General features: G+C 46.1%; 1 protein-coding gene across 1 annotated transcript in view; it reads right to left on the reverse strand.

Annotated features, from left to right (window-relative positions):
• Positions 1-22,642, reverse strand: part of DHX57 (DExH-box helicase 57) — a 531,935-nt gene that overhangs the window by 223,741 nt on the left and 285,552 nt on the right. The window contains exon 12 of the mRNA XM_069235106.1: positions 16,778-17,004. Coding sequence (XP_069091207.1) covers positions 16,778-17,004 — 227 coding nt within the window. The remainder of the gene's footprint in view (positions 1-16,777; positions 17,005-22,642) is intronic.

A 22,642-nucleotide genomic window follows, 5' to 3' on the forward strand; every position in this document is an offset into this window, starting at 1 on the left:
TTATTTGCATAGCAATGTCTAGTGGTAGGTTTCCTAGCTTGTTTTATGACCTCCATACATTCATGTGTAAGGTCTAAGTGTCTGAACTCTAGGACTTCAGGAGCCAGATTGCTAGATTCAGCGATACTGGATTTGGGTGTCTGATCTGTTGTTTGTATTGCGTTAACAGATCTGGTATGTTTGGTAGTTTGACATGAGGCACTACTGAAAGGTCTAGTAGTGTTGTGTACCAAGGTTGTCTTGCCCATGTTGGTGCTATTAGTAGGAGTTTGAGTTTGTTTTGACTCAACTTGTTTACTAGATATGGAAGGAGTGGGAGAGGGGGAAAAGCGTAAGCAAATATCCCTGACCAACTCATCCATAACGCATTGCCCTGAGACTGATCTTGTGGGTACCTGGATGCGAAGTTTTGGCATTTTGCATTTTCCTTTGTTGCAAATAGATCTATTTGTGGTGTTCCCCAACTCTGGAAGTAAGTATTCAGTATTTGGGGGTGAATCTCCCATTCGTGGATCTGTTGGTGATCCCGAGAGAGATTGTCTGCTAACTGATTCTGAATTCCTGGAATAAATTGTGCTATTAGGCGAATGTGGTTGTGAATCGCCCAATGCCATATTCTTTGTGCCAGGAGACACAACTGTGTTGAGTGTGTCCCTCCCTGTTTGTTTAGGTAATACATCGTTGTCATGTTGTCTGTTTTGACAAGAATGTGTTTGTGGCTTATTATGGGTTGAAATGCTTTCAGCGCTAGAAATACTGCCAATAGTTCTAAGTGATTTATGTGAAACTGTTTTTGGTGAGTGTCCCATTGTCCTTGGATGCTGTATTGTTTGAGGTGTGCTCCCCACCCTATCATGGAGGCATCTGTCGTTATTACATATTGTGGCACTGGGTCTTGGAAAGGCCGCCCTTTATTTAAATTTATACTGTTCCACCATTGAAGCGAGGTGTATGTTTGGCGGTCTACCAACACCAGATCTAGAAGTTGACCCTGTGCCTGTGACCACTGTGATGCTAGGCACTGTTGTAAGGGCCGCATGTGCAACCTTGCGTTTGGGACAATGGCTATGCATGAGGACATCATGCCTAGGAGTTTCATCACCATTTTGACTTGTATTTTTTGTTTTGGATACATGGCCTGTATTACATTGTGAAATGCCTGAACCCTTTGTGGACTTGGAGTGGCAATCCCTTTTGCTGTGTTGATTGTCCCCCTAAGTATTGCTGTGTTTGACACAGTATAAGGTGTGACTTTGTGTAGTTGATTGAGAAACCTAGTTTGTGGAGGGTTTCTATGACATACTTTGTGTGTTGTGAACATTTTTCTAGCGTGTTGGTTTTGATTAACCAATCGTCTAGGTACGGGAACACATGTATTTGCTGCCTTCTGATATGTGCAGCTACGACTGCCAGGCACTTTGTAAAAACTCTTGGCGCAGTTGTTATTCCGAATGGCAACCCCTTGAATTGGTAATGTAGCCCTTGGAATACAAACCTTAAGTACTTTCTGTGTGAAGGATGTATCGGTATATGGAAATATGCATCCTTTAGGTCTAGTGTTGTCATGTAGTCTTGTTGTTTGAGTAGTGGAATTATGTCTTGTAATGTCACCATGTGAAAGTGATCTGATTTGATGTAGGTATTTAATGTTCGGAGATCTAATATAGGTCTCAGACTCTTGTCTTTTTTGGGTATGAGAAAGTACAGAGAGTAAACTCCTGTTCCTTTCTGGTGTTTTGGTACTAATTCTATTGCTTCTTTTAGTAGCAATGCCTGAACCTCTAGTCCTAGAAGATCTATATGTTGTTTTGACATATTATGTGTTTTCGGTGGGACGTTTGGAGGGAATTTTAGAAATTCTATGCTATAACCATGCTGGATAATTGCTAGGACCCAAGTGTCTGTTGTTATTTCCTCCCAATGTTTGTAAAATTTGGTTAGTCTCCCCCCCACAGATGTTATGTGTTGGGGATGTGTGACTTGGAAGTCACTGTTTGTTTTGAGGAGTTTTGGGACTTTGGAACTTTCCTCTATTCTTTTGGAATTGTCCCCCTCTATATTGTCCCCGAAAACTTCCCCGCTGATACTGGCTCTGGTAAGTGGGTCTTGTTTGTGAGGTTGTGGGTTTTGTGCTTTGTCCTCAAAACCCCCCTCTAAACTGTGTTTTTCGAAATGTGCCTCTGCCCTGTGGGGAGTAGAGTGCGCCAATGGCTTTGGCCGTGTCAGTGTCTTTTTGAAAGTTTTTCGATCGCAGTGTCCACCTCCGGCCCAAACAACTGCTGTCCGTTGAATGGCATATTCAGCACAGCTTGCTGTATTTCTGGTTTAAATCCTGATGTACGGAGCCATGCATGTCTCCTTATTGTTACTGCTGTGTTGACAGTTCAAGCAGCTGTGCCTGCAGCATCTATTGCTGACCGTATCTGATTGTTGGAGATACTCTGTCCTTCTTCTACTACTTGCTGCGCTCTCTTTTGGAACTCCTTGGGCAAATGTTCTATAAAGTGTTGCATTTCGTCCCAATGGGCCCTATCGTATCTGGCCAACAAAGCCTGTGAATTGGCAATACGCCACTGGTTTGCTGCCTGTGCCGCCACCCTTTTGCCTGCTGCTTCGAATTTTCTACTTTCTTTATCTGGAGGTGGTGCATCTCCTGAAGTATGTGAGTTCACTCTTTTGCACGCTGCCCCTACTACAACTGAGTCCGGTGTTAGCTGTTGTGTGATGTACACGGGGTCTGTTGGTGGCGGTTTATATTTTTTCTCCACTCTTGGAGTAATGGCCCTTCCTTTCACAGGCTCTTCAAACACTTGTTTGGAGTGTTTCAGCATTCCGGGTAGCATAGGAAGACTTTGATACTGGCTGTGTGTGGACAACAGTGTGTTAAAAAGAAAGTCGTCTTCAATGGGCTCAGCATGCAGGCTGACATTATGAAATGCCGCTGCTCTCAACACCACCTGTGCGTAGGCTGTACTATCCTCTGGTGGCGACGGTCTAGCTGGATAACATTCAGGACTATTATCTGACACTGGTGCGTCATAAAGGTCCCATGCGTCAGGGTCATCTTGACTCATTCCTGTATGAGTTGGGGATTGCATCATTGGTGGAGTGGCTACAAGTGATGGTTGCGGAGAGCATTGTGGAGATGGTGGCGGGGTTACTTGTTTAGCCACCTTTGCCTGTGGCTGCTTGTCTTTTCCCTGAAAGGCAAGTTTGCGTTTCATTTTAATCGGAGGGAGAGTACTGATCTTCCCTGTTTCTTTTTGGATATGGAGCCTTCTTTGTGTATAGTCTGGCTCTATTGTTTCCAATTCCTGTCCAAATCTATGTGTCTTCATTTGTGTGGACAGTCCTTGTTCCTCAGTGTAGGAACTTGTTTTCGGTTCCGAGGCCGGATGTTTTGGTATTGAAACCTTTTCGGCTGCTTTTTTCGGTTCCGACGAAACCTTCTTTACTTTCGGCGTCGTGGTCTCTCGGTGCCGACCCATTTCGGTGCCGCTATCTCGGTGCTGAACCTGCTCGGAGCTACTATCTCCAGCCCGAGATTGCTGTGTGGCGGTATCTCGACAGGAGTCGGATGACTTCGCCCCCAGCGTGCCCTTTTTCGGTGCCGATGATCGGTCACCTATTTTTCGGGTTAAGCCATGGCCTGTTGGCGGTGGCGTCCCCTGGGCTTTAGTGGTTTTTTCGTGAGTTTTGTGTTTCGACGTCTTACTCACGGTTTTCGGCATTTCTTCGGGATCGATCTCATCCGAGTCCGATTCCTGGATGGAGAATGTTTCTTCCTCCTCCTCGAAACGCTCTTGTCCTGTCGGCGCCGACGCCATTTGCAGTCTCCTTGCTCTTCGGTCTCTTAGTGTCTTCCTGGACCGAAACGCTCGACAGGCTTCACAAGTATCTTCCTTGTGTTCTGGCGACAAACACAAGTTACAGACCAGATGCTGATCTGTATATGGATACTTGTTATGGCATTTTGGGCAGAAGCGGAATGGGGTCCGTTCCATCAGCCTTGAAGAGACACGTGGCCGGGCCACCAGGCCCCGACGGGGGTTTAAAAAAAAACCAAAGGGCCACCGGAGCTCTTCAAAAGTCGGTGTCGATCTGTTGTAACTAACCCGATACCGAACGCAAGCAATGCAGACGATTTTTCAGAGATTTTAAATAACTTTCCGACCCGAAACACGGAGCGAAAAGGAACACGTCCGAACCCGATGGCGGAAAAAAAACAATCTAAGATGGAGTCGACGCCCATGCGCAATGGAGCCGAAATGGGAAGAGTCCCTCGGTCTCGTGACTTGAAAAGACTTCTTCGAAGAAAAACAACTTGTAACACTCCGAGCCCAACACCAGATGGCGGGATGTGCACAGCATGTGTATCTGCTGCTACACATGCCATCGAACATATATACTGTATATATATATGGAAAATGTCACTTAACCAGTGTACATTGTTCTTGGCATGTAGTGCTGCAGACGTGCATTTGGCACTATTGAGATGCATGATTGCATCATTCCCAATAGTTTCATGACAAATCTTACTGTGTAAGTTTGATTTGGCTTGCAATTGGGATATTAGGGAGTGAAACGCTCGTCTCCGTTGTGGATTTGGGTAGACCGAGTCTTTAGAATTGCTCCTAGATATAGTTGAATTTGCGCTGGCTGAAGGTGTTATCTCTGGTAATTGATTGTGAACCCTAATTTGTGTAGGGTATCTATTGTGTATTGTGTGTGTTGTTGGCAGTTTTGGAATAATGCCAGATTTTATTATACAGTTGTCTAGATAAGGGAAGACATGTATGTGTTACCTTCTGAGTTATGCTGCAACTACAACTAGACATTTTATGAACACTCTTGGTGCTGCTGTTACCACAAAGGGTAGTTCCTTGAATTGATAGTGCCTGCCTGCTATTATGAACCTTAGGTACTTGGGGGTGAGCTGGGTGTATAGGAATGTGGAAGTAAGCGTCCTTTGGGTCTAACGATGTCATGTAGTCTTGTTTTTGTAGCTAGGGAATGACATCCTGTAGAGTGAGCATGTCAAAATGCTCTGACAGGATATATAGATTTAGAGGCCTGAGATCGAGAATGGGTCTTACAGAACCAACCATTTTTTGGTATAAGGAAGTATAAGGAATATACTCCTGTACCTTTCTGTGAAATGGGAACTATTTCTATTGCCTCCTGAGTAGTAGAGATTGTACCTCTTGTTTTAGTAGAATAGTGTGTTCTGGAAAGAGTCTGCGAGAACGAGGTGGAATGTTTGGAAGAGTAGAGATGAGCTCTAGGCAATAACCATTGTGCATAATTGAGAGTACCCATTGATCTCTAGAAAGTTTTTGTCAGTGAGAATGGAATTGTTGCAGTTTTCCTCCCACAAGAGATGTATGGTGCTGTGGAATGTTTTGTAGATGTTGAAGCACCCTTTGAGGCTGGGAAGTTACCTCTGGACCTGAAATGTAGTCCTCTGTAAGAGCCTCTGAATGCCCCCCTTTGCGGTATACTGGTAGCCTTCCTTTGAATGGGAGTTGGAAGCCTCTGTAGTTTGGGATTTAAATCCTTCCCTAAATTGCGGTTTCTGAAAGGAACCGCAAAATGGCGTGGTATAAATAGCTCCAATGGCTTTTGCTGTGTCTAAATCTTTTTTGAGTTTTTCTATGGTTGTGTCCACCTCTGGTCCAAAAAGCTGTTTATTAAATGGCATATTAAGGACAGCCTGCTGTATCTCTGGCTTGAAACTGGAGGACTTCAACCATGCATGTCGCCTAATAGTAATGCTGGTATTAATTCCTCTAGCTGCAGTGTCAGCTGCATCTAGAGCAGACCTTATTTGATTATTTGCGATGGCCTGACCTTCCTCTACAATTTGCTGCGCCCTTTTTTGGTTTTCTTTGGGGAGATATTGCAAGAATTCTTGCATCTCATCCCAACATGCCCTGTCGTATCTTGCTAACAGGGTCTGGGAATTGGCAATACGCCGTTGGTTGGCTGCTTGTGTACCCTTTTTCCCGCCACATCAAATTTAAGGTTTTCATTGTCAAGGAGAGTTTCCCCAGAAGACTGACTATTGGCACACTTCCTGGCTGAACTGATCACAATAGAATCTGGTGGTATTTTTTGTCAATTTGTGGTGTCAAAACCCTGGCTTTAACTGGTTCTTTGAAAATGTTGTCTGCATGTTTGAGCATCCTAGGAAGCATTGGTAGACACTGGTATTGCTTATGGGTTGAGGACAGGGTATTGAAAATAAAGTCCTCCTCTAAAGGTTCTACATGCATTTGTACTCCATTGTATGCAGCTGCTCTGGAGATAACTTGGTTGTATGCTGTACTATCCTCAGGTGGAGATGGTCTGTTGGGATACAAATCCGGATCGTTAGATGGGACAGGATCTGAATCGTACATATCCCATGGATCTATGGTGTAACTAGAATCACCCCTTTCTTCTTCTTGTGAGGAAGTGTGAGAGTGTGATGGTAAAGGTGGTGGTGGTGGAGTCAGAGATTGTGGTGAAAAGGAAAGTTGCAGTGAATGTGGTGGAGAAAGCTCAACTGGTTTTGGCTTTTCTTTTTGCTTGTAGATTTTTGCTGGTGGTGGGGCAGTATCCAGAGTTTCCTAAATGCTAACTTCCTTTTAGTCTGTGGTGGCGGAGAAGGAATAATTTTTCCAGTCTTTCTCGATTTGAATTCTCCTTTGTTTGCTGTCCATAATCTCCAAAATGGATTGAATGTCTGATTCCTCCATTTGATGTTATGAAGCATGTTTTGTGCTTTTAGAGGAATGTTTGGTAAATGTCTTGGGCATATGCTTAATTTGAGTCGAAAGCCCAGTTTCTTCTGTGTAAGATGTTGTTTTTTGGCTCTGAAGTTGGACCGAGGTGTTTCGGGTCCGAAGCTGGCAGCCAAGGTTTCGGCTCTGAAGCAGAGCGTGCTTTTTTCAGATCCGATGGTGTTGGACGTCGACTCGGTTCAAAGGTGGAGGCTTGCATTTATCAGCTTGACCCCAACACCAAAACAGACATGGTAGCCTGTTGAGGGAGTGGCCTGGCCTTTTTCGGCGCCGAACCCAAGGGTAAGCCAGCGATTATTTTTTTCCGGGTGGACCCATGGCTTAAAAGCAGTGATGCACCCAAGGCCTTGCCTGATTTTTTAATTGTTGGTGTTGGGGCAGGTTTACTCACATACTACGCAACTGATATTGCCTGGCTGTCGTCCTCTGAATCCTGCTCGGATTCAGATTCTGGGATTGAAACTGGCGTTTGTGCCTGCTCTTCGACAAAGACGTTGGTGGTGGACTCTGTGAGTTTCGACTCCATCTCCAATCTTCTTGACCTTCGATCGCATAATGTTTTCTTTGATCAAAAAGACCGACACGCCTCACAGCTTTTTTCTCCATGTTCTGGAGAAAGGCATAGATTACACACCAAGTGCTGGTCGGTGTATGGAAACTTGCCATGGCAATAAGGACAGAGTCGGAATGGAGTCCGATCCATTAGCCTATGATGCAGTAGGCTCGAAGAGGCCCTAAGAGGGTGCATGCGCCAGAAAGGGCGTTTACTTGATCCCGACTGTACTATTAGATTGAGTACAGAAGGAAACTGTGTTCAAAACAATACCGGCAGTATGAGAAAAGTTTGAAAGAGTAGAGAATTTCTGAACCAAAAATCCCAGAGCGAGAGGGAACACGTCTGAACCAGACAGTAGAAAGAAAACAAACTAACAAATGAGTTGATGCTTATGTGCACTTTCACCAAGAGGAGGAGTTACTCGATCCCGTGACTCGAAAAAAAGTCTTCTTTGAAGAAAAACAACTTGTAACACTCCGAGCCCAACATAGATGGCGATATACGTACAGCATGTGTAGGAGGCAGGCCTGGTTTGTAGTGGGTACCTATGTGTAGGAAAGTACCATCTTGCCTGGCATGTTACCCCCATTTTTACTTGTGTGTCTGTTTGTTTTTGCCTGTGTCACTGGGATACTGCTAGCCAGGACCCCCAGTGCTCATAGTTTGCGGCCTATATGTGTTTCCTGTGTGGTGCCTAACTGTATCACTGAGGCTCTGCTAACCAGAACTTCAGTGTTTATGCTCTCTCTGCTTTTAAAATTGTCACTGCTGGCTAGTGACTCATTTTACCAATTCTGATTGGCACACTGGAACACCCTTATAATTCCCTAGTATATGGTACCTAGGTACCCAGGGTATTGGGGTTCCAGGAGATCCCTATGGCTGCAGCATTTCTTTTGCCACCCATAGGGAGCTCAGACAATTCTTACACAGGACTGCCACTGCAGCCTGAGTGAAATAACGTCCACGTTATTTCACAGCCATTTTACACTGCACGTAAGTAACTTATAAGTCACCTATATGTCTAACTGTAGGAAAGTACCATCTTGCCTGGCATGTTACCCCCATTTTTCACTGTATATATGTTGTTTTAGTTGTATGTGTCACTGGGACCCTGCCAGCCAGGGCCCCAGTGCTCATAAGTGTGCCTGTATGTGTTACCTGTGTTATGACTAACTGTCTCACTGAGGCTCTGCTAATCAGAACCTCAGTGGTTATGCTCTCTCATTTCTTTCAAATTGTCACTAACAGGCTAGTGACCAATTTTACCAATTTACATTGGCATACTGGAACACCCTTATAATTCCCTAGTATATGGTACTGAGGTACCCAGGGTATTGGGGTTCCAGGAGATCCCTATGGGCTGCAGCATTTCTTTTGCCACCCATAGGGAGCTCTGACAATTCTTACACAGTCCTGGCCCTGAGCCGGAGTGAAATAACGTCCACGTTATTTCACAGCCATTTTACACTGCACTTAAGTAACTTATAAGTCACCTATATGTCTAACCTTTACCTGGTAAAGGTTGGGTGCTAAGTTACTTAGTGTGTGGGCACCCTGGCACTAGCCAAGGTGCCCCCACATTGTTCAGGGCCAATTCCCCGGACTTTGTGAGTGCGGGGACACCATTACACACGTGCACTACATATAGGTCACTACCTATATGTAGCTTCACAATGGTAACTCCGAATATGGCCATGTAACATGTCTATGATCATGGAATTGCCCCCTCTATGCCATCCTGGCATAGTTGGCACAATCCCATGATCCCACAGGTCTGTAGCTCAGACCTGGGTACTGCCAAACTGCCTCTCCTGGGGTTTCACTGCAGCTGCTGCTGCTGCCAACCCCTCAGACAGGTTTCTGCCCTCCTGGGGTTCAGCCAGGCTTGGCCCAAGAAGGCAGAACAAAGGACTTCCTCAGAGAGAGGGTGTTACACCCTCTCCCTTTGGAAAATGGTGTTAGGGCTGGGGAGGAGTAGCCTACCCCAGCCTCTGGAAATGCTTTCATGGGCACAGATGGTGCCCATTTCTGCATAAGCCAGTCTACACCGGTTCAGGGACCCCTCAGCCCTGCTCTGGCGCGAAACTGGACAAAGGAAAGGGGAGTGACCACTCCCCTGACCTGCACCTCCCCTGGGAGGTGCCCAGAGCTCCTCCAGTGTGCAAACCTCCGCCATCTTGGAAACAGAGGTGCTGCTGGCACACTGGACTGCTCTGAGTGGCCAGTGCCAGCAGGTGACGTCAGAGACTCCTTCTGATAGGCTCCTTCAGGTGTTGCTAGCCTATCCTCTCTCCTAAGTAGCCAAACCCTCTTTTCTGGCTATTTAGGGTCTCTGTCTTTGGGGATTCCTTAGATAACGAATGCAAGAGCTCATCCGAGTTCCTCTGCATCTCTCTCTTCACCTTCTGCCAAGGAATCGACTGCTGACCGCGCTGGAAGCCTGCAAAACTGCAACAAAGTAGCAAAGACGACTACTGCAACTCTGTAACTCTGATCCTGATCCTGCCGCCTTCTCGACTGCTTTCCTGGTGGTGCATGCTGTGGGGGTAGTCTGCCTCCTCTCTGCACTAGAAGCTCCGAAGAAATCTCCCGTGGGTCGACGGAATCGTCCCCCTGCAACCGCAGGCACCAAAGAACTGCATCACCGGTACCCTGGGTCTCCTCTCAGCACGACGAGCGAGGTCCCTTGAATCCAGCAACTCTGTCCAAGTGACTCCCACAGTCCAGTGACTCTTCAGTCCAAGTTTGGTGGAGGTAAGTCCTTGCCTCCCCACGCCAGACTGCATTGCTGGGAACCGCGACTTTTGCAGCTACTCCGGCCTCCGTGCACTTCTGGCGGAAAGCCTTTGTGCACAGTCCAGCCTGGGTCCACGGCACTCTAACCTGCATTGCACGACCTCCTAAGTTGTCCTCCGGCGACGTGGGACTCCTTTGTGCGACTTCGGGTGAGCACCGTTTCACTCCACTTCGTAGTGCCTGTTCCGGCACTTCTGCGGGTGCTGCCTGCTTCTGAGAGGGCTCCTTGTCTTGCTCTACGCCCCCTCTGTCCCCAGACGCAATTGGCGACACCCTGGTCCCTCCTGGGCCACAGCAGCATCCAAAAACCCTAACCGCACGATTTGCAGCTAGCAAGGCTTGTTGGCGGTCTTTCTTCAGGAAAACACTTCTGCACGACTCTCCACGGTGTGAGGGATCCGTCCTCCAAAGGGGAAGTTCCTAGCCCTTGTCGTTCCTGCAGAATCTTCAGCTTCTACTGACCAGTAGCAGCTTCTTTGCACCCACAGCTGGCATTTCCTGGGCATCTGCCCATCTCCGACTTGCTTGTGACTTTTGGACTTGGTCCCCTTGTTCCACAGGTACCCTCGTTTGGAAATCCATCGTTGTTGCATTGCTGATTTGTGTCTTTCCTGCAGAATTCCCCTATCACAACTTCTATGTCCTTTGGGGAACTTTAGTGCACTTTGCACTCACTTTTCAGGGTCTTGGGTGGGCTATTTTTCTAACCCTAACTGTTTTCTTACAGTCCCAGCGACCCTCTATAAGGTCACATAGGTTTGGGGTCCATTCGTGGTTCGCATTCCACTTTTGGAGTATATGGTTTGTGTTGCCCCTATCCCTATGTGTCCCCATTGCATCCTATTGTAACTATACAGTGTTTGCACTGTTTTCTAATACTATACTGCATATTTTTGGTATTGGGTACATATATATTGTGTATATTTGCTATCCTCATACTGAGGGTACTCACTGAGATACTTTTGGCATATTGTCATAAAAATAAAGTACCTTTATTTTTAGTATATCTGTGTATTGTGTTTTCTTATGATATTGTGCATATGACACTAGTGGTACTGTAGGAGCTTCACTCGTCTCCTAGTTCAGCCTAAGCTGCTCTGCTAAGCTACCATTATCTATCAGCCTAAGCTGCTAGACACGCTATACACTAATAAGGGATACCTGGGCCTGGTGCAAGGTGTAAGTACCCCTTGGTACTCACTACAAGCCAGTCCAGCCTCCTACACTAACCCTCACTTAGTGAAGGTTAGGTGCAAAGTTACTAAGTGTGAGGGCACCCTGGCACTAGCCAAGGTGCCCCCACATTGTTCAGGGCAATTTCCCTGGACTTTGTGAGTGCAGGGATACCATTACACGCGTGAACTACATATAGGTCAATACCTATGTGTAGCTTCACAATGGTAACTCCGAACATGGTCATGTAACATGTCTAAGATCATGGAATTGTCCCCCCAAGCGAAATCTGGTATTGGGGTGCCAATCCCATGCATCCCCGGGGCTCCAGCATGGACCCCGGGTACTGCCAAACTAGCTCTCTGGGGTTTTCTCTGCAGCTACCGCTTCTGCCAACCCTCAGACAGGTTTCTGCCCTCCTGTGGTCTGGGCAGGCCAGTCCCAGGAAGGCAGAACAAAGGTTTTCCTCAGAGAGAGGGTGTTACACCCTCTCCCTTTGGAAATAGGTGTTAAGGGCCTGAGAGGAGTAGCCTCTCCTGGCCTCTGGGAATGCTTTGAAGGGCACAGATGGTGCCCTCCTTGCATAAACCAGTCCACACCGGTTCAGGGACCCCCCCAGCCCCTGCTCTGGTGCAAAACTGGACAAAGGAAAGGGGAGTGACCACTCCCCTGCCCATCACCACCCCAGGGGTGGTGCCCAGAGCTCCTCCAGTGTGTCCCAGACCTCTGCCATCTTGAATGCAGAGGTGTGAGGGCACAATGGAGGCCTCCGAGTGGCCAGTGCCAGCAGGTGACGTCAGAGTCCCCTCCTGATAGGCTCTTACCTGGTTAGGTAGCCAATCCTCCTCTGAGGGCTATTTAGGGTCTCTCCTGTGGGTTCCTCCTCAGATAACGAATGCAAGACCTCACCAGAGTTCCTCTGCACTTCTCTCTTCGACTTCTGCCAAGGATCAACCGCTGACTGCTCCCGGACGCCTGCAAAACAGCAACAAAGTAGCAAGAAGACTACCAGCAACATTGTAGAGCCTAATCCTGCCGGCTTTCTCGACTGTTTCCTGGTGGTGCATGCTCGGAGGGCTGCCTGCCTTCACCTTGCACTGGAAGCCAAGAAGAAATCTCCTGTGGGTTGACAGAATCTTCCCCCTGCCAACGCAGGCACCAAACTTCTGCATCACCGATCCTCTGGGTCCCCTCTCATCTTGACGAGCGTGGTCCCTGGAACACAGGAGCTGGATCCAAGTGACCCTAACAGTCCAGTGGTCCTTCTGTCCAAATTTGGTGGAAGTAAGTCCTTGCCTCCCCACACCAGACAGTAATCCTGTGTACTGTGTGATCTGCAGCTGCTAGGGCTCCTGTGCACTTTTGCAATACTTCCTTCGTGCACAGCACAGCCCAGGTCCCCAGCACTCCGTCCTGCACTGCCCAACTCGCTGAGTTGACCTCCGACTTCATGGGACCCTCTTTTGTTGTGCTGAGACGACCGCTGTGCTCAGATGTCTTGAACGCCTGTTCAAGTGCTTCTGCGGGTGCTGCCTGCTTCTGCGTGGGCTGTCTCTGTTGCTGAGCACCCCCTCTGTCTCCTCCTCCAAGGGGCGACCTCCTGGTCCTTCCTGGGCCCTGGCAGCACCCATTATCTTCAACCGTGACTCTTGCAGCTAGCAAGGCTTGTTTGCGGTCTTTCTGCATGGAAACAACTCTGCATACTCTGCAGAATCTTCGGCTTCTTCCACCCGGATGCAGCTCTTTTGCACCTTCATCTGGGGTTTAGTGGGTTCCTGCCCCCCCTGGACACTTGCGTGACTCTTGGACTTGGTCCTCTTCCTTTACAGGTCCTCAGGTCCAGGATCCGTCTTCAGTGCTTTGCAGTCAGTTGTTGTCTTTGCAGAATCCCCTATCTAGACTTTACTATCTTTGTGGGGTAGTAGGGTAACTTTACCCATCTCGGTGGTACTAGTTATATCAACCTCAGAAGGATGAGAGACTGAGCTGCCTGTTATGGATTCAACCATCAACCTTTATCTTCGATACGGATTTCTGAGATTGATGCCCACAACCAGCAAACTCTTTTAATGGCTAGAATGTAACCTTAGCGCTTGAGCTTGAATTCTTATGGTAACAGAAGCAATTACATGTGTTGCCACACCTCTGCCACCATTCGTAGTACTACCGCATTTAACTAATCTCCCCACTTTATAATACCACCAGTAACAGCACAATGCATTGTCCTTCTTAAAAAAGAAGTTATAACACATTAACAGAGTTTCAGTAACTTATATTGCACAACTAGTCACCAAGCTACAACTTACAACAAAAAAGCTTATTATTAATAACATAGGTCTTTACCAATGCGTTTTATAATCTTATCATCATATTCCCTTATCCACCTCTAAACCCTAAAAATATCCTTACCACCTAATACCCTTAACTACCCCTAAAACCCAAAGATACCCTTACCACCCTCAACCCCTACCAACCACAAAATCGTAAGAACGCCTTTACCACCCCATGCCCCTACACAGCCCTAACATATGTTGTGCACGCTATGTGTCATTACTGGAAAGATGTATCTTTCCACATATATTTAAAATTTTTGAGCTACAGCATTTTTAATCAGATTTACATTAAAGAAATTCGAATAGCTTTCTGCAATAAATTAGTAACTATTTTCTGGTATGTTAAATTTAGCACTAAAAAATTCTGCTTTTATGTTTCAAGCCTGCAAACATACTATATTGTTCATATGAAAGAGAAAAGATGATTGTGTAAACATATATTATAAGGAATACAATACCAAGAGTCATATGTTAAAAGGATCTTGCATGTCACCTCAGAGTGCAATGACCTTATAAAAGGAATTCTTCCTCTGTCCTCAATCCTCTGTATGCTCATGGAAGTCCGAGGTGATCTGCAATATCCCTATAATATATACCAGAGGTGTACTTTGTCCCAGCTACTGTTCTTAGCATTACAGCAGCTTCTAATTATCAGAACATATATTTTAGGTGTCCTTGTATGACATTCGGGACCTTCTAGTAAAAAAGGCTTGTAAATCTAAAAGCAAAGATTTATCACCAGCGGCCTCCCTGATCTTATCTTCAATATGATGCCTGAAGCCCTCGAGTAAAAAAATGAAAATTGAGAAAACGTGCACAACAAGCAGATTACTGGCATTCCAAGAATCAGTGATCTCTTTTTACCTTGTCCCTGGATTTAATACCAATCTTTATCCAAGAGCAATGATTTTTCTCTGAAACGTTTTGATCAATAAACCTTGCTTCTTAGTTATGTATTAATGTTGTATTGTATTTAGTGTGTGCTGTGTGATTACTGTACCTCTTTCAAAATTGGTGACTTTTTTAGACAACAAAAATGAGGCGATTGAAAATCTTTCCAGGGCTATTACAGCATTGTTTTAGATTATTTGTGCGGTTAGATTGATTTACTAACCCTATGGAAACCATCCGGAACCAACCCCAGAAAGTAGCTTTCTAGAACCATCTGCTAGGCCACATCCTTATCCAAAAATCACAATGTTTCAGCTGTTCTGGGCTTCATTGGTGCAGTACATCTTCGGTGCATGTAAACTGCATGCCTACGACCATCACCTGATCATACCCTCCAACTACGGTAGGAAGATTCATGTAGCAAAAGAGTGTACGGAAATTACTCAATCTTAATCACTCGGTGTTTCTCTGGAAAGCGTTCTTTACCTCTTTTTCTTTGCTCCTGTGTACAAGAATAGAGCTCTGAAGTGCAAAATGAGGCGGCTTCGAAGGGTTAATGCATTTAACAAAAATATGGATGTAATAAATGTTTAAAAAGGGCAGCTGGTGATGGCAGGGAGGATCTGGACACGTGTGTGAGGTCAAAGGAACACAATATTTTACTTTTAACATAACCCTTCTTCCACCTGGGGAACAGTGTAAAGCTGAGACTCCATATGCTGTTCTCATTCCAATAGTATGTATGTAAACTGAGTACGAGAAATCTACTGAGAGATACTAACTATGCTATTAACATTTGTATAGCGCCGTTGGCATGGCCTTGTAGCGCCCTGAGCAGTCTGCAATGTGTGTTTTATAAAGCTCCAAAGTTAATACAGGTCACTTATTAAAACGTAAGTGAAGTATGCCTCAAAGAAACCATAATAGTTCACACAGTCCCATTAGAACTTTACAATAGATACAAAGTATGTTGTGTAGCCTAGGAAAACGAATAAATTCCCAAACACAATCAAGTGTAAATATCTGTAGTGCATCAGAAATATTTACTTTGTACGATAAGTAACAGAAAAGCTCAATATTAGGCATCATGTGTTTGCACATCAGACTGTGCATATAAGCATCTGTGCCAAGTGCAGGAAAAGGTGCAGTCCTAAAAGATGGCCACTGAATATCAGCCTAAACGCGTTCTGTGTTACTTATTTTTAACATAAGGAGAGGGATGAAGGCTTTATACTGACCCTGCGGTATAGAAATGCTTAAGGTAGAACGTATATGTTATGATATTTTGGATGCATTTACTTGCCTGGATAAGTTTATGAGCTGCAACATCAGTGGTGTATTTGTGTTCTGTCCTTTTGTAACAGGTGTTTTAAAATAATTAATATGTATATATGGATTATGAGGGGGCATTAGCTGGAGTTTGTTGTTGTTTTGGGAAGCCATTACATCCAGCAACGGTCCTAGCTGGGACTGTGTTAATTGTGAACATGTTTGTAGCATGCTAAAACCCATCAATACTGCTCAGTAGATGTGTGTGGTACGTTCTTTCTAATCTGTTGAGTTCGAGATATCCGCATGTGTTGTTTTTGGCAGAAAGTTATGATGAGAACATATTGATAAACAACCCAAGTATACAGCATATCAGTGCACGGTTGTATAATGCCGTGAAAGGTTCAGCTGTAGTTGTGTGCTAGCGGGATACTAGGATAGCGGTTTAAATTACAAAAAGCACCCAACACTTCCTTTATTTAGATGATAACTTGCAGTACTTCACTGAAATATTTCTTGAAACCCAGTTACTATTCCATCTGAAACTTGAGCAACAAAAATTAGCTTTATGACTCTAAGGGAGACCATGCATTAAAACTACTTGCCGTTCAGACACGCTCCAGTGTAAAGTCATATGCTTTAAAAATAACACATTGATTAAAAATAAAAACGCATATTTTAGAACATTGGCGTCCAAAGTAGGCCGAGGAGGGCCAGGCCCGTGCCAGAGTTTCAGGTTAAATGAGATCCACTTACATTTATTGTATGTACATTTCTCTAGTGTTACTATTCTGAAAATCTGGTACTTCGGCCCCTTCGGTGCATACTTGTGTTATAGTAAGCATGGGGCCCATTTGCTAATTTATGAAATAAAGATGTAAGTAAATGTAGAAAGCATTAAAAAGGTATAAGTAAAAAAGTGTTTATGAATGGAGTATAAAAATGATGCTCTTCGGCCTGCACACAATTACCTTCGTATCGAGCAGAGAGCTGTTTAAAACTGAGCTGCTGATCTGGGATGGAGTCTTTGACCCTTCGAGAATCCTCGAGGTGCAGGGAGGAGTTCATCTGCTCTTCTAGGTCATCGAGGACTTCTTGATAGCTCTTTCCTTTACCTGGCTTATGGGACTTTCCACGGGAGTCCCTGACAGCCTGCTTAGCAGAGCGAGCATACATGCTTCCATCCTCCACGACATACCTAAGGATGAACAGACACAGTATGACTATGAGCAAAAACAGTCAGTGCTACGGCTGCGCCCTAAAAACCTGCACATAGAGTTCCGACTCTCTGACATGCACATGCAAGGACACTGACTTTAAATCAGGGACACTGGAATTGTGTGGCAGGGGAGGAACAAAGTATGAGGCATGAAGGATCAAATTATGTGGCAAGAAAAGGGAAATTATGCAAGATAATGCAGCACATTTTGTCATAGAATTACTTCCTTATTTGGCAATTTTTACAGATGGTAACCCTGGGCAAAGATTTCATCTCATTAGTACCTGAAAGATGACCAATCAACCTTTGTAGAGGGCCTTCCACTACACTGGAGCACGTTGCCACATTTTTAGTAACTTTTGACCTGTTTGAACTACAGACAACCTTTTTTGTTAAAATTGTAAGATTATGCACCAGATGATGGATAATGTGGCAAATCCATAACTATGCAGAACTTGTGCTGCCGCAGAATCACGTAATTCCAGTGGCCATGCTTTAAATTAGGATGAGATGACAATGACTGCTCTGATGTGCCTTTTGAACAAGTTACCTTTGGTAATGCTCTTTCTGGTACAGACTATGTAGCTGTAGATTCCTCACATTTTGAACATTCCTCAGGTGTCAGACTAGATCCAGAAACGTTTGTATAGTACCTCTGCATGCAGGAAGGTGGTGCTGTGTGGCTCCGCAATGATGCTGTTCCACTCTGGAAGTAACATGAGGGGCCTATATAGGCACCACTCCTGCACACAGATGTCAGTTGTTTTCGAGACTGTCCAAAGCCCCAGAAATAGAGCCCCAGAAATAGAACCCCAAAAGCAAACTGACAGAGCAGTGTGCAGATTCTTAGACTTGGATCTTATTAATGGGAAGAGTTGAGTCACAGAACGAGGAGGGTTACTGAGGAATCTGGAAGATTCCCCACAAAGAGTTGATCGTCCACTCAGTTTCCTTTGGTACAATCAATGTAGAAACCGAGTGCTCTTTTGGGGTCCAACTGATGGAGTCTTTCCTCTTCCTTAGAAGGGTGAGACAGACCACAGAATGCTGGCAGGGTGATGGTTTGTCCAACGTTGAATGGTGTCACTACTTTTGGTAGAAAGGATGCACTAGTTCGCAGAATCAACTTATCTGGGACAAAGGTGACGTGTTGTGGATGAACACATAGAGCCTGAAGTTCACTCACATCAAGCTGAGGCGATGGCACATAGGAACACAGTTTCGATGGTGAGGACCCATAAGGAACGGCTGAGGAGTGGCTCGAACGGAGTACACACCAATTAAGTATGAGGCTGAGGTCCCCTTGGGGCATCACAAAATGAGAAGCTGGAGACAAATGCTGCCACCAACTCTTTCAAAAACCTCAACACAAAGGTAATTTAAATAAGGATGTTTGATCAGTCATTCGCAGGAAGGCCAAAAGATAACATTTAACCGTGCCCAAAACAAGGCCTTGTTGGGGCTGGAGGATGGGGCAGAACAAACAGCAGGACATTAGACAATTGGGCCTAGAGGGGGTCAATTTGGTATGTGCCGTACCACACCACAAACTAGTCCCAGCTACAGGTGTAAGCAGTCTTTGATGAGGGACACATGGCTGCCAAAATGACCACAACTTCCTCCGGAGGGAGATCGAAGGCATTCAGCTAGTGCCACTCAATCTCCATTCATGAAGGTGGAGATTGTGAAGGCTGGGTGGAGAACCCGACCTTTCTGCTGTGAGATGGCATGCTTCTGTATAGCCTCACTATTTTTTACTCCTGTGTAGGAAGCTGGCTCTGTATATACTATATCAAAATGAGATCTAGTATGGAGAGAGTCCAGGGGTTCCCCAAAGGCTTAATAGAGGCTAACATAGATAATACTAATGCTTTCTTTTGTGGTAGTGCAGTTGAGCAGTTAGGCTTATCAGAGGGTAGCGCAAAGCATTTGTTGTAAACACACAGACAATAGAAATAGCACACACTCAATGACTTAACTCCAGACCACTGGTTTTTATATAGCAAAAATATATTTTCTTAATTTATTTCTAGAATCACAAGATTCAAGTTGCAGGCAAGTACTTCAATAGATTTGTATTTCACACATATATCAATAGTACTGTGTTTGAAATCAATACGTTATACAGTTTTTGAAATATTGGAAATTATCTATTTCAAAAGCTGACAGTACAATTTTCATAAACAGTTCCTGGGGGGGGGGGAAGAAAAGTTAGTACGATTTCCAAGTAAGTACTCGACTTACATTTCCAGTCTGCGGGGGTTAGGAATTCCACAAGTTGGGGTTCAAGTTAACCCCAAACACCCACCACCAGCAAGGTGCAGAGGTCATAGTTGAGGCAAAATTAACATGAGCTCCTATGGAAATTGGGGGCATTAGGAATCAGGCCTGCCTGCAGGTAAGTACCCGCGACGTCAGAGGGCAGATATGGGGGGTTTAGAGGAGCACTGGTGGGGGGGCCACATGTTGGCACCAAACACACACCTTCAGAGAGACTGGGACGGGCGGGTGCAAACATGTGGTTGGGTTTCCAATGGTTCTCTATGAGGAGGCCCCGGGGGTCACTCAGATGCTGCAGGCGAGGTCCAGGGTGTCAACTGGGGAAAACCCAGTGCTTAAGTTGTAAATAAAAATGTGTCAGTGCCCAAAGCCCTTCTCTTAAACACACGGCTGCTGCAATTAAATGTGCGAACACGGAATACTGAGGCAGTGTCATCCTGAAGCCATTTCGGGCCTCTTCAATCCATTTAATGCCACTCCCTGCCCCTCCGCTCACTCTTGCATCTTCTGCTTTCCCCCATTGTGACGCTTTTTTGTTTTTCTCTTCCTCAGTCTTTCCTATATGTATCTTTTGCTCGCAGTAAACGTTTGAGGCAGAAGAAAATAGTGTCAGCCCTCAAAAATAAGCGCTGGTGCTCCGCACCGGAAACAACAAGCACAAATTAAGCACTGGGCAAACCACAGGCTGGGCAGGGAGAGGGGCCGCCTTCTGAATGTAGCTGCACCGGAGATTGGGTTCTCCAAAGCCTGGGGGCTGCGGGTGCAGTGGTCTTTTAGGAGTCGGATAACTTCGTCCGGAGCTTTTGCGGTCAGGGGAGGGTATTCGGGATTCCCTCTGCAGGTGTCGTTGTGGAGGGGTGGAGAGGTCAATCCAGGGTGGGCACTAGCACACAATCGCCTGGGGATCCTCTATAGTCAGTTGGGCCACCTGGACAAGGTCCGTGGCCATCGGGTGCAGAGTGGTCCAGACTCACGCATTCGGAGTGGTGCTGGAGTCCCTGGGTCTTGTTTCTTCTTCTACAGGGTCGCTGTCCATGGGAGTTCTTGGTCCTTTTGGGTGCATGGCAGTCCTCTGGAGATTGGCAGAGGTCCCTGGTCCTGCTGGATGTGTTGCTGTTCTTGTGCAGGTTCTTTGAAGCAGGAGGCAGGCCGGTAGGGCTGGTGCCGAGTCAGTCGTCATCTTCCTTATTCACTGTTGGGGTTTCAGCTTAGCAGTCCTTTTTCTTTCTCTTCAGGTTGCCAGGAATCTGGTGAGCTGGGTTCAGGGAGGTCCTTAAATCCTGGATTTAGGGGCGTTACAGGGGGCAGAGGGTATTAGCCAATGACTACTATCCCTGGGGGTGGCTACACCCTTCTTGTGTCCACTCCCCTGTCGTCCAAACTAAGATTGAGGATTCTGCGGGGAGGGGGTCACTTTAGCTCGGACACCTTAGGGGTGGTCCCAGCTGAAGTGGTCACTCCTCCTTCTTTTTCCTAAGTTTCCCGCCGAACTTGCTGCCCTGGGGCACTGTAGCAGGAGGCCTGAGCCTTTGAGGCCCACTGCCAGGTGTTACAGTTCCTGCAGGGGGGAGCTGTGAGGCCCCTCCACCCAGAGCAGCCTTTGTTTCTGGCCTCCGAGAGCACAAAGGTCCTCACAGCATGGGGTCGGAAACTTGTCCGCTAGAGGCAGGCTGGCACAGACCATTCAATCCTACACTAGAGGAGTGGGTAAAATACAGGGGGCATCTCTAAGATGCCCTCTGTGTGCTTTTTAAAATAAATCCCACACTGGCATCAGTGTGGGCTTATTATGCTGAGAAGTTTGATACCAAACTTCCCAGTATTCAGTAAAGCCATTATGGAGCTGTGGAGTTCATAATGACAACCTCCCAGACCATATATTTAATATGGCTACACTGCACTTACAATGTCTAAGAATGGACCTTACCTGTGGTATAGGGCACCCTGCCTTAGGGCTTTAAGGCCTGCTACAGGGGTGACTTACCTATGCCACAGGCAGTGTTTTGTGGGCATGGCACCCAGCGAGGGATGCCATGTCGACTTTGCCCCCCACCAACACACACAATCTGCAATGGTAGTGTGCATGTGTTTGGTGAGGGGTCCCTTAGGGTGGCATAACACATGCTGCAGCCCTCAAGGGCCATCCCTGGTCACAGGGTCCTTGGTACCACTGGTATCTTTTATAAGGGACTTAACTGTGTACCAGAGGTGTGCCAATTGTGGAAACAATGGTACATTTTTAGGAAAAGAACACTGGTGCTGGGGCCTGGTCAGCAGGATCCCAGCACACTCTCAGTCAAGTCAGCATCAATATCAGGCAAAAAGTATGTGTGTGTGTTGGGGGGGTGGGGGGAGGTGTAACTGCAACAAGGACCAATTTCCTATATCCTGTGAACACCACAAAGAGTTGATCATCCACCCAGTTGTCTTTGCTGCAATTGATGTAGAAACTAAGAGCCCTTTTGGGGTCTGAGCAATGGGGTATCTCCTCTTCCTTAAAGAGGTGAAGCGGAGCATAGAACACCGGCAGGGTGATGGTTTGTCCACCATGGAACGGCATCACAACTTTCAGTTGAAAGGATGCCCTAGTTTGCAGTACCAGCTTATTAGGGAAGAAGGTGGTGCATGGTGGATAAACACACAGAGCCTGAAGCTCACTCACATGTCAAGCTGAGGTTTTGATAGTAAGGAACCCTAAACTGTTGAGCAGCGGCTCTAACAGAGTACACACCAAATAAGTAAGGATGAGATTGAGGGCCCATGGGGGCATCACCAAAGCGGGAAGAGGGAAACAGATGCTGCAACCCTTTCAAAAGCCTCTTAACAACCAGTGATGTAAACAAGGAAGGTTGATCAGACAATCACAGGAAGACCGAAAGATAACTTGTAACCAAGCCCATAGCAAGAGTTTGCCTGGGGAAGGACAGAACTAACTGCAGGACATCAGACGATCTGTCCTGGAAGGGGTCAATTTGGCGTGCACCACGCCAAACCACTTGTCCCAGCAACAGGTGTATAGTTTTTGTCGATGGATGCGTCGGTGCCAAGATGACATCAACTACCTCCGAAGGGAGAGTGAATGCATTAAACAGGCACTGATCAATACCCATGCATGAAGATAATGATTGCAAAGGTCAGTTAGAGAATCCAGAATTTTTTTGCTGTGACAGCAGATCATGCCAGAAGGGCAGCCTGATCGGAAGGCAGATGCTCAAGCTCAGTAGTTCGGGACACCATAGTCTGTAACCAGTCTGGAGCCATTAGAATGACTTGGGCCCAGTCAGTTCTGATCTTCTTGAGAACTTGGGCAAAAGTAGAATCAGTGAAAAGGCATACA

Source organism: Pleurodeles waltl, chromosome 5 (genome assembly GCF_031143425.1).
Source record: "Pleurodeles waltl isolate 20211129_DDA chromosome 5, aPleWal1.hap1.20221129, whole genome shotgun sequence".
Lineage (NCBI taxonomy): Eukaryota > Metazoa > Chordata > Amphibia > Caudata > Salamandridae > Pleurodeles > Pleurodeles waltl.